We start from the raw sequence: 12,223 nt of genomic DNA on the forward strand, positions 1-12,223 counted from the left end.
TTTAAAGAAACATTACTACTATAATATTTTATAAGAATTTTTATTAGATTTCTCTGCTGTTTCACTTTCAAACACATCTAAAGTATTGGAAAAATTAAAAGATAGTCTTCCTTCTGAAGGTTTGATTTACATTATTTTAGATTTATCGACTCAAAAATGTCTTTAGAAGTTGTTTTTAGACGATTTCCTTCATTTTAATGAAGTCCTAGTAGCACAATGGCTACTGCATTTAATACATGTGAGATGTGCAATGAAAAAAACACGGAGATCACACATTCACCTTTAAATCACTTTTATTATTATTTTAAATATACATAATGATAACAAAATGGAAGAGAACTAAGAAGGATTCCTGTGGTTTTACTGGGGAGGCAGGATGGCTTTGGTCTGGTCAGCCACAAACTTGAGGACATCTTCAACATGAGTCTGGACCATGCCGGCCAGGGGGGCGATCTGAGCCTGGACGGAGGCGGCCAGAGGCTTGATGTGGTCTTCAATGTTGCTGGAGAGGGGCTTCAGCTGCTCCTGGAGCTTCTCAACCATGGGCTGGAGCTGGGCTTTGCTCTGCTCCAAGTAAGCGCTACAACACAAACCAAGATTAATCAGTACTGCTCTTCTGCCTGAACCATTAGTTATATGAAGGACTTATATTCATACTAATATTTATTTTTGACAGTACACTCTGAAAAGTAAAGATTCACAGTGATAGAAGAACCGTTTTGGGTTCCATAAATAATTTTTCAGCGAACAGATCTTAAAAGAACCTTTTCCTAATCTGAAGATTGTTTTTCACTTTGTGCATGGAAAAGAACCCATTGATGTCAATAAAGAACCTTTATCTTTTAAGAGTGTAATGATCAATGAAAACCAGCTAGGTACCAACTGTGTCCTTCACTAACATTGTTTAAGTTGCAGATTCATTGCACAAAGATAATCGTGGACTTACTTGGCCTTGCTGGCCAGCTCAGGGCCCTCAACGTTCTTCAGCTTGTCCACGAGATCCTGGAAATACTTGGCGATCTTCTCCAGCTCAGCAGGAGCATCTCTCTTGACCAGAGAAGCTGACTCAGAGCCTGGAACACGAACAGATATGTTTGATCAATACAGTCTTACGTCTTAAATGGCATTACTCTCAGCCACTCAAGCTAAATGAGGTGAAAGACTGTATGTTTCTACAGGGCACATTGTTATGCTACATACTTTACAGAGTGAAGATAAAATACCCACAACACACATTGTTCTAGTTTCTGTCTGTGTTACCATATTACATACATAAAATACCCAATATCTTGAGAGCATCAAAAGTTAACATGGTTTACAGTCTCACCAATGGCCAGAGCAACAAGAAGGATGGCGAAGAGGGAGAATTTCATGGTTGCAGGTTGGGTGAGATTTGCCTGAACAGAAAGACAATAATTAATATACATTAAGAATCAACAGCAGAGTTTGACATGACCATTGCTGTAATATAGCTGTAATCTTACCTTGTATCCAGGAGTTCTATAGGCCTGATGTTGTGATGGTGAGTTCTCTAAGAATCCATGGGTTTTTATAGTCCCAGGATGCTGGGATTGCAACCGTTCAAAGGGTGACCTGTGCTGATGAAATCATCCGTACACACTAAACCTTTAGGCTTTACCTTACACTGAAGTGATTGAATCAAAGTTCAATAGTAATCTGTGTTTGTGCATTTTTGTGGTGTTTCATCAGTTTTAAAGATGACACTGCAGACGATCTGGAACTGTCCTCAGTGTGTTCAGAAATAAACCGGCTTATTCTTGTACACAGAAATGATTTTTTTTCTGTTTAAGAACTGAAAAAACTGTTTTGGAATCTGATTCAAATAAATTGATGCCCAAAACTGCTTGTAAGGTGATTGTAATCAATGTGTTGATATTTAGTTTTATTCATGAACTTCATCACGGCCTTTACCTAAATGTCATTGTACCTCCAGGTTTTTTTCTTTTTCTTTCTTTTATTGTATGAAACTGTCTCATGACTGTCTTCGAGTCTGACTTTGCATGCATCAAATATTTTAATGCAGTAAAATTAGGATGAAAGCAGACTGTGTGACACTGGTAGCATGGTCTATGAAATGCTGTTTTGTTTTAATTATATTTCATTGCTTTTATTCTTTGTCATTTGGGATTAGAATGTATGAAAGTAAGATTAGAGAAGATCATTTAAAATAACCAAAAAAAAAACAATTACATTTGTTTTCTATTAAAATAGTTGCATTTAGGCTAACTGTATTATAATTAGAACATTGTCCTTGTTTTATATTGTAAATATAGCTAAATGCATTTTAATCACATTAAATGCAATGATTTTACTAAATAGTTTGACAATGCTCTAACATATGCACTGTAAAAATCTGTTCATGAACTCAATTTAGAATCAGGTAGAATGCGATTGATATAGTGTTCTGATTGGTTGCTTAGACTACTTATTATATGATCATATGATCTGAGGTAGCCTATTATTTATGACTGTAGCACAAACGGTGCCCATGCTAAAATAGCCCTTTTCACAAGTCACACTGTTTTATTACTGAATTTGTTCAATGTAGCAAGCGTACTTCCAAATTTGTTGGCGAACACTAACTCTGCGCATGAAATTGATTGTTTTCTACTCGCTCCTGTCAACATCTCAACAGGGCAGGCAATAATTTTGATCGATACAAATTCATATGTAATGGAAAAATATCAGCTGAGAAGTAAACTGTTTTCGGTGTTAAAGTATAGGCTATTTAAGCCAGTTGATATGACTCCTATCTATCTCTTACCATACATACTTATAATTAACCTGGGCCTAATTGCATAAACATATAGCCAGTATATTTGACCAACTAGTTATGCAAAGGGTAGCCTACCTAATCAGTTACACCTTTCAGATTCAGATTAGACCAATTTTGCCCCTTATGAAAATTTACCATGGTTTTGGTATAGTAAAAGTGTAGTAACCATGTGTGTGTGTGCGTGTGTGTGTGTGTGTGTGTGTGTATGTGTGTGTGTGTGTGTGTGTGTGTTTTGATTATTGTATTGATTACCATTTGTATAACCACAGTTTTAATACTAATACCATGGTTCAACTAGCAAAACCATGGTGGTTTGTGGTTAATTATAGTAACTATAGAAATTATGACCAGTCTTGAAGAAAAAAAAAAGACTTAATTTTTAAGACTAGTCTAAGCGGTTTATACAGCTGGTCCCTGAGTTATCTTATTTGTTAATGAAAGGGTAAAACTTCACTACCCTCAAATCATAACCCATTTTATTGTATTTTAAAATAACAGCCTTACTAAAAATCCCTATTTTGTTTACATTATATCTCACAATAAGGCCCGGTTTCATAGACAGGGTTTAGGATTAGGTCATAGTTCAATTAGGACATTTAAGTAATTTTTATAAACATGCCTTAGAAAAAAACATTACTGGTTTGCATCTTAAGACAATACAAAGGCACTGACATGTTTTAAGATCAGTATGTTTACAGCTCAGATTTACATTTTAGTCTGGGACTAGGTTTAAACCTCGTCTGTTAAACCGGGGGTAAGTGTTGGAAATTGGGCAGTTTTCTAAAAAAAAATTTTAAATAAATATTAAAAAGTGTTAAAATGTCACCTTGTCCACTGACAATGTAAGACAAGTGAATAACCAGCCATTACAATGTGGTCAGTTTTTAATCCTTTTTATTATTTCAAACATACCAGCATACATACAAAGAGACTGTGTCCAAATGGATAAGAACTAAGCAATGGTTTTACTGGGGAGGCAGGATGGCTTTGGTCTGGTCAGCCACAAACTTGAGGACATCTTCAACCTGGGTCTGGACCATGCCGGCCAGGGGGGCGATCTGAGCCTGGACAGAGGCGGCCAGAGGCTTGATGTGGTCTTCAATGTTGCTGGAGAGGGGCTTCAGCTGCTCCTGGAGCTTCTCAACCATGGGCTGGAGCTGGGCTTTGCTCTGCTCCAAGTAAGCGCTACAACACAAACCAAAGAGAATTCATTAATACAATCAATTCAAATGCATCATCGTATTGATCATTTAAGTTGACAGTTGAGATGAAAATTCCTCCACAGTGCATGATGATGATAATAATTATGATTTGTTACATTTATATAGCACTTTTCTGGGTACTCAAAGAGCTTTACATAGAAGGGGGGAATCTCCTCAACCACCACCAGTGTGCAGCATCCACCTGGATGATGCGACGGCAGCCACATTGCGCCAGAACGCCCACCACACACCAGCTTATTGGTGGAGAGGAGACAGAGTGATGAAGCCAATCAGTGTATGGGGATGATTAGGAGGCTGTCATGGTCAGAGGCCAATGGGGAAATTTGGCCAGGATGCCGGGGTTACACCCCTACTCTTTTTCGAAGGACATCCTGGGATTTTTAATGACCACAGAGAGTCAGGACCTCAGTTTAACGTCTCATCCGAAGGACGGTGCTTTTTACAATATAGTGTCCCCGTCACTACTATTAGGACCCACACAGACTGCAGGGTGAGCACCCCCTGCTGGCCTCACTAACACCTCTTCCAACAGCAACCTAGTTTTCCCAGGAGGTCTCCCATCCAGGTACTGACCAGGCTCAACCCTGCTTAGCTTCAGTGGGCAACCAGTCTTGGGCTGCAGGGTGATATGGCTGCTGCATGATAAACTTACTTGGCCTTGTTGGCCAGCTCAGGGCCCTCGACGTTCTTCAGGTTGTCCACAAGATCCTGGAAGTACTTGGCGATCTTATCCAGCTCAGCAGAAGCGTCTCTCTTGACCAGAGAAGCTGACTCAGAGCCTGGAACACAGACAGAGATGTTTGATCAATACAGTCTTGCGTCTTTACTCTCAGCCACTCAAACTAAATCAGCTTATAGACTCTGCTATCTTAAGTACTAATAAAATACCCACCACACACATTGTTATAGTTTATTTAACTTAACCCCTAAACTAACCGAGTTACCATATTACAAAACAAAATATATTGAGAGTATCTCAACTGAACATAGTGTAGCGTCTCACCAATGGCCAGAGCAACAACAAGGACGGCGACAAGGGAGAATTTCATGGTTGCAGGTTGAGCGAGATTTGCCTGAACAGAAAGAGACAATTGATTTCTGTTTCTGGTCATATCCTCATAAATGTACATTAAGAATCAACAGCAGAGTTTGACATGACCGTGCATATAATGTAGCTGTAATCTTACCTTGCTTCCAGGGGTTCTTGAGCTGATGGTGCGTTCTCCAAAGAGCTGTGGGTTTATATAGTCCTGGGACAAGTTCAAAGGGTGACCTGTGCTGATGAACTCATCCACACACACTGAACCTTTAGGCTCTAACTGACACTAAAGTGACTGAATCAAAGTTCAGCAGTAATCTCTTTTGCTCTTTGTGCTCAAATAATGCATTTGTGATGTTTCAAATCACCTCATGAGATGACTTTTATGCAAGGATATATTGAGGGAATATTTAATATTAAAATAATCATACCTAATTCATTAATGATGCACATTTCGATATCTTTGTCTATATGGTGCTCTGGAAAGGTAAATCTAGGTTATATTGTGTATGACCCACACAACCTTACTTAACAGGCTCACTTAAGCGTCTTACTTAAGCGAACAGATCTTAATTTATTTTACTAGCTTAAAGGAACACTCCACTTTTTTTGGAAATAGGCTCATTTTACAACTATTACAATAGTTTATATTACAATATATATAAACAATTTGGGATGGGGTCCCTCAAACTGCCATGATCATTTTAGGAGTTCCTTGGCATCTAAAAATTTGACATAGCCTAGTAAATCGACTTTGGATGAAGAAATGTAATGACAAACCATTAGCAGACGTCAGATCTTTGACTTACACGTCCACACTGTCCAGCTCAGCTGTTAATCTATCACAAACTGACTGGGTTTATCTAAGACTGCGGAGTGAGGGGAATATCTACAGTCAGGTAGTCCTGGTTATCTTGCCTCCATTTGCCTAATAAAGGAATTATTGGAGTACAACGTTAGAAACGCTGAACTTTACACTCAGGTCATTTTGGGCTTTGTTTAAAGTAGATTTAGATTATCATGAATTTATGAACTTCATCATCAGTGCTGTTTAAAATATGTTAAATCAGAATTAGCTTTATTTTCCAACTGTGTGCAAATACACAAGGAATTTGCTGTGGTTTTTAGGAGCTCTTGGTTCATACATAGGCTACATATGACATGAGGATTATAAACAGTTTGATTAATTCAATCTTTTTAGAATTGCGTCTAAATTACTGACATCAGAGACTTGCTAAATAAAAAAGACATCTTTTGTTTAGCTGTACAAATTAATAAATAAATGTTTCGTTTATAGTTTATTTAATAAAATGTTGAATTCCTGCCCTATTTGTTCTTGTTTGTTATCTATATCGGGTTGTATGGTGTAATTGATTACGCTACTATCACCTCCCAAACAACAGATGGCGCAGTACTCGAACAGCATGGGACGCACACCGATCGAAGAAGGGACAGCGTCGCATTGACTGTTCTGCGCATGCTCGCAGCCGCGCACTCGCTCACTCGCGCACAATCAGGCATCATGGCGGACGTACTGGATCTTCATGAAGCGGGAGGTGAAGACTTTCCTATGGACGAGGATGGTGACGGTACAGTTGTTATTTATATTCAGACGGTGCACAGACGGTTTATTTATTTCATATAGCCAGAATTCACCTGTTTGTTGGTGTTGAATGTTTGAAATACTCGTGTTTATGTCCGGCGGGCCTAGTCCGATTAGCTCGCCTGCTAATAGTTAGCTAATTCAAACGAGTCGCGCGATGTTGTGATTATACTTTATTTTGTTGCAGTGCTTTGGTTTTAGTTGTAACACGTGTTATTTTTTTCATGTTTATCATGACCAAAAATAAATGAATAAATATTGTGTGCTTGTTAAGCATTAAAGACGCTGTTCATTGCGGTTTTTTATTTTTATGTTTTCATAAACGTTCATTCAGTACATTCAAATGCATCGTAAGTGATTATTTTCCTTTGTTGACTTTACAGAGAGCATTCACAAGTTAAAAGAGAAAGCCAAGAGGAGGAAGGGTCGTGGGTTTGGATCAGGTAAGTGACTTAGTCTCCAATTTTGTGTTTTGGCGTCTTAATAAATCATGTGTTAATGTTGTTTGCTGCTTTATTCGACAGAGGAGGGAGCGAGGTCTAGAGTCAGAGAGGACTATGACACAGTAGAGCAGGATGGAGATGAGCCTGGGCCACAGAGATGTAAGTGTAACTCACAACTACATAGCATCTGACTTCTCTCACTTGACCTCTGTGACCCCATGATAGAACTCAAGTGGCTACGATTTTGTAACATTTTTGTTGTCGTTACAGCTGTTGAAGGATGGATTTTGTTTGTGACTGGTGTGCATGAGGAGGCGACAGAAGAGGATGTCCACGATAAGTTTGCAGAATATGGAGAGATTAAAAATCTGCATTTAAATTTGGACAGAAGAACCGGTTACCTTAAGGTTAGTTGGCAGTTTTTCGCTCTCTTGTTCAGAGAAATGTCTGTAAATGAAAATTCGATTGTTTTTTTTGAAGGGTCGCTTGTCTGTAGATGATGTCAAAAATACGTTAGTCAACATATGAAGTGAATCAAAACCTTTCATCAAAGTTTGAAACTTTTTTTTTGATCCACTTCAAATGTTGACTACTGTATCTTCACTTTCGATATATATATATAGACTAGGGCTGTCGCGATTCGTCGATTTTAGTCGACTAGTCGATTTTTTTTAAATCGTCAACTTCATTTTGCTCACGTTGACTAACCGGCAAAATACCGGAAGTGGCGCATTTTCACAGACGAGAATCCATAAAACACATTTTTAGACTATTTATGTAAAAATAATCAAGCCGTTGGCACCCCTGCAGGCCTTTGCTGTAATGCGTAATCTACATTATTTCTATTGTTTATAATACATTTTGTATTTTAACAGTTTTGTTCGGTAAAACCATATGATTTCTTGCTTTTGATACTTTATTTGAACTAATTATTATTGCATTATTGCTATTATATATGTAGTTTAAGTCATTTTAAAAGCTATTGTTCACTTAAATCTATTTTTATTACCACACAAAAAAATTATAATTATAGGGCCCTATGAAATCCATTTTATTTCCAAATTCAGTTTTTAAAATTGTATTAATCAAAGCCTGTCTAATTAATTGAGTTTTACAGTTTTATCTTTACCAAATTCTGTTTTCCATTATATTCCATTTTAATTGTTCCATTAAATTTTAATAATAAAAAGCATCTCCAATTAATTGATTTTATATTAAAAAGTGTTTTTTCAGAAATACTGCACATTTACATTTTTCATCTAAATTAGGGCTGCCCCCGACTAAAGATATTCCTAGTCGACTAACAGTCCTGCATTTTAGCGATTAGTCGAATAATCGTTCATTTATGATATTAATATAATATATTGCGTATATACAAGGAAAGGTACAGTCCAAGTTGAAGTTTAACACTTCCATATGACACAAAATGCTAAAGCATGATATTAGCGCGTTCAAAATGAAAATTAAGCGCTTAAAACAGAATAGTAAAGCGTTTAAAGTACAGTACAGCGCTTGCAGACACAAAAATCAGTGGCCGGAATGTTATAGGCTAATTATAACATAAAAACAGCAATCAGACTGCCTGTGCATTTTAATAATTTATTATCAATACAAATACAAACTGTAACAGTTACATGTCAAACAAAAAAAAAAATAGTTTTGAATAAAATAAACTAAAATTCGTTCTTTAAAATAAATCAAATAAACTTATTAGTAACTTAGGCCTAGTACAAAACAAGGCAAAAAACAAATAAATACTGTAGCAAAAACGCTGTTTGGTATAAAAATACAGTGGAAAATGTATATAATTTTTATATTGTTCAAAAGGAAAATTAACAAAAATGAACAATTTAATAAATGCACATGGCACATCGCACAACGCCAAAACTAAGAATAAAAAAGAAGGCAAACAAATTAACAGCCTAAGTATTTGATTAAATTGTTTAGAACAACTATATTTAAGACAAAATGTGGAACAAATAATTTAAAGAACACTAATACAAATCAAAAATATCAGAGCAAAGCCGCAAACTGTCATTAAGACGACGGGTGAGTCTTGACCTGAAACAACAAATTGCAAACATCAGACTAATTTTTCTAACAGAATAAAAAACAACTTCTGCATTATATAAAAACGAATAAATAAAAATATGTATTTATTTATTTGTATAGCCTACCCGTTATAAAAATACCCGTTTTTTTTTTTTTTTTTTTTTTTTTTTTTTATAGCCTAACGGATAGCAAACAGAAACACTACAAAAAGGAAATTAAGCCTTTTTAGGGTCGTCCTTCGACTTTTCAAAATGATCCCACACTTTGGACTTTTTTCCTGACATAATTATTAGCATCAGCCAGACACCTCTCCCACAAGTGCGCTTTGGTATACCGCGAGGCACGAGATCGCGTTGATCTCTCGTTGCTTTGATGTCATACACCAACTGCGCAGCCCCTGAATGCGTAATTTCACGTGATTTTTTTTTTTGCGACTAACCGACTAATGAAAATGTATTCGACCAAGCCCTCTTCATATTGACTAACGTTTAGTCGACTATTTGGGGGCAGCCCTAATCTAAATAAATTCTGGTAAATAATATTTCTGGTAAATGCTCCTTTAAAAAGTGTTTTTTGATTATATTTGTATTATTAGATTAGAACACGTGGGTATGTTGTCATTCTTACACTATAATACTGATCTTTGATTTTAGTGATTTGGACTATGAGATGGACACTTGCTTCTTGCACTCTGTTGCACTTCACATTTGCTTTAAAAAAGGATTTCATTTGGTTTAATAAAATATTTTTAAGTAAAATAGGTTTTTTCTTTTTTGCGGGAAATTAATCGTTTAGATTAATCAATTAATCGAAAAATTAGTCAATAGATTAATCAAAATAAAAATAGTCGTTAATGGCAGCCCTAATATAGACTTATATAATCTAATATATATTCCGTCATTTACAGAATTTTTCCGGAATTTTTACGACCCTGTCTGTCAAAATGACGGGCGATGTAAAAGTCAAACACAGTAGTCAACATTTCATCAAAATTGTCCTAAAACCAAAATGTGTTCTTGACTTAGGACAACATATAATCACTTTGAATATTTTATTATAATGGCAGCTATTTATTTTCTGTGGTGTTGAAATAACTGATCCTACAAATGTCAGGCTTTTGTGTTGACATTTCAATTTGACATGGTTTTATTGGCTCAAGAATGTTTTTTTCCCCTTCTGTATATATTGGCTTTGAAAAGCTTGCAAATCTTTCTCCCTATTAAAGGAATGAATTGTGGAATCTGATACAAGAGGGATAAACCTGAATGTGCTTGATGTTGTCCACCAGATGGCAGTGTTTAAACAGACCACAATCTCTAAATGACCATGTGTTTTGGGTGGTGTTTCATATATTGATGCTTTCTTGTTTAAGCATTCTAGTAATCAACTTATTTTCCATGACGAGATGTTTCCTTTGTCAATGTATGGTTGTAGCAGCTTTGCATTTGATTAGGGTTGTGCATCTTTAATATTTTGTCTATTCAAGCACTTTCAATAAACTCGAGCAGTGGGGAGGGAGAGAAAGCAAGTTTAGTTTGTGCTATTTTATTATTGTGCACATGTCAGATGAAGTTCTTCGGTCAATTTATCTAAGATGGATTGTTATGTTAAAAATAGTTAAACTAAGAAAAACTCAACCCGTGTGTCCTTGTCCATTCAGTTGTGCTCTGTTTAGCTGTTTTTGATCATGTTGAACAATCAGACCTTGTGTTTTGTGCAGAATGTGCACATCTAATTTCTGTCATCAAATTGTTACATATATATATATGTACGTACGTCACTATCTGGCATTGAGAGAACCATTTTGGTCAATCATCAAATTCGACCCTGTTTTTGCTAGCTGGTTTGTTTTCTCGGGTCAAGCTGACACATTTTAATGCATAAAATGTTTAGTTTGGCCTGTTTCAAGACAAAGAATGTAAAAGACAGTTCTGGAGCAGGCAACCCAATGAAAAAACATCCCTTTTGTGGGCATCATGTGTTGTTTGAAACATTATCTTGGCAAATAATGAGACTTGTTTTTCATAGGGCTATGCACTGGTGGAGTACGAGACCTACAAAGAAGCCCAGGCAGCGATGGAAGGGCTGAATGGCCAGGATCTTATGGGGCAACCAATCAACGTTGACTGGGGCTTTGTAAGAGGACCCCCTAAGAGCAAGAGGAGGTGAGTCAGTTTCTGATCCTTTTAAACTGGATTTATATACTCTAACCTTCTCACTCGCTCACACAAACTTCATTTGTAGTGGATGTATGTCTTCTATTGAATTTGTTAATGATGCAGGTCGTAATACAACATGACTAATGGACCGCTGTGCTTTCCTCTAGGGGTGGAAGAAGACGCAGTAGGAGCCCTGACAGACGGCGACGTTGATTTTCTCCCGTTTTTGACTCCAGTGTCTGTTTCCCAGCCAGTGTGGCATTGTTTTTCAAGACCGTTTGTAGTCAGATTGGAGTGTGCATGTATCTCTAAATTGAGGATTTTATTGTTTTTGAGGGGGGGGGGGGGGGGGTTAGTCTTAATTGTTAGCTATTCACAACTGCCTGTTGGTCTTTTGCTAAAGAATGGACAGACGCTGCTGAAGCATACATGTGTTGAAGATGTCTGTATTTCCTCCATGGTTTTATTTACTTTTTTTTTGTACAAAGTGGCAGTACAAGTTAAAATGTATGTAGACATGTAAATCACTCATTGAAACCGGAGTAGGGATTTGTATACTTCCAATAAATTAATTTGGTTTGAGATCTTTGTTGGCTTCATGCTTTGCCTTTGAGCCCATTCTGTTTTTTCACAATTACAGTTTTACCAAGAATTTACAAGTTTACCCAAATGAATGTAGTACCAAAATAGTATATAAAAAAAGCGTCAAATGTCATGTGTAGCATTCATGAGTTTCTTTGAGATTTAATTTTTTTTATTATACAATCCTGTCATTTGCAAATTTTTGCGATACTTTAATCCATTGACTAATATTGACCACAAATAGTTTAATAATTTGATAAGTTTTTCTGTTATGTTTTTGTATTTACTGACATTGTTCTTATTCACCAGTATAAAAAAAAATTAA

General features: G+C 36.4%; 2 protein-coding genes across 3 annotated transcripts; one reads left to right on the forward strand and one right to left on the reverse strand.

Moving 5' to 3' along the window:
• Positions 1–360: 360 nt before the first annotated feature.
• On the reverse strand, positions 361–5,304 carry LOC306887866 (apolipoprotein A-II-like; the record flags this gene model as incomplete). 2 transcript variants are annotated; one of them, XM_079445867.1, is made up of 4 exons in its annotated part: positions 3,714–3,982; positions 4,673–4,799; positions 5,024–5,093; positions 5,208–5,304. In XM_079445867.1, the coding sequence occupies 3 exons, from the start codon at positions 5,067–5,069 to the stop codon at positions 3,763–3,765; spliced, it is 393 nt and encodes a 130-aa protein (XP_079301993.1). The 2 variants fall into 2 exon arrangements, with proteins under 2 accessions (XP_079301994.1, XP_079301993.1); XM_079445868.1 differs by lacking the exons at positions 3,714–3,982; positions 4,673–4,799; positions 5,024–5,093; positions 5,208–5,304 and adding exons at positions 361–580; positions 947–1,073; positions 1,328–1,373.
• A 1,192-nt stretch (positions 5,305–6,496) lies between these two features.
• LOC306887358 (RNA-binding protein 8A-like) lies at positions 6,497–11,898 on the forward strand. The gene is made up of 6 exons (XM_079445027.1): positions 6,497–6,648; positions 7,046–7,105; positions 7,187–7,264; positions 7,376–7,512; positions 11,186–11,322; positions 11,484–11,898. Exons 1-6 carry the CDS (start codon positions 6,537–6,539, stop codon positions 11,527–11,529), a joined length of 570 nt encoding a protein of 189 aa, XP_079301153.1. The 5' UTR covers positions 6,497–6,536; the 3' UTR covers positions 11,530–11,898.
• Positions 11,899–12,223: the final 325 nt, after the last annotated feature.

Source organism: Barbus barbus, assembly GCF_936440315.1.
Source record: "Barbus barbus genome assembly, chromosome: 21".
Taxonomy (NCBI): Eukaryota; Metazoa; Chordata; class Actinopteri; order Cypriniformes; family Cyprinidae; genus Barbus; species Barbus barbus.

Coding starts and splice junctions, on each gene's coding strand:
- LOC306887358 (XM_079445027.1), top strand. CDS start 6,537: ATGCTCGCAGCCGCGCACTCGCTCACTCGCGCACAATCAGGCATCATG. Junction 6,649..7,045: donor TATGGACGAGGATGGTGACG/GTACAGTTGTTA, acceptor TTGACTTTACAG/AGAGCATTCACAAGTTAAAA. Junction 7,106..7,186: donor GGGTCGTGGGTTTGGATCAG/GTAAGTGACTTA, acceptor TTTATTCGACAG/AGGAGGGAGCGAGGTCTAGA.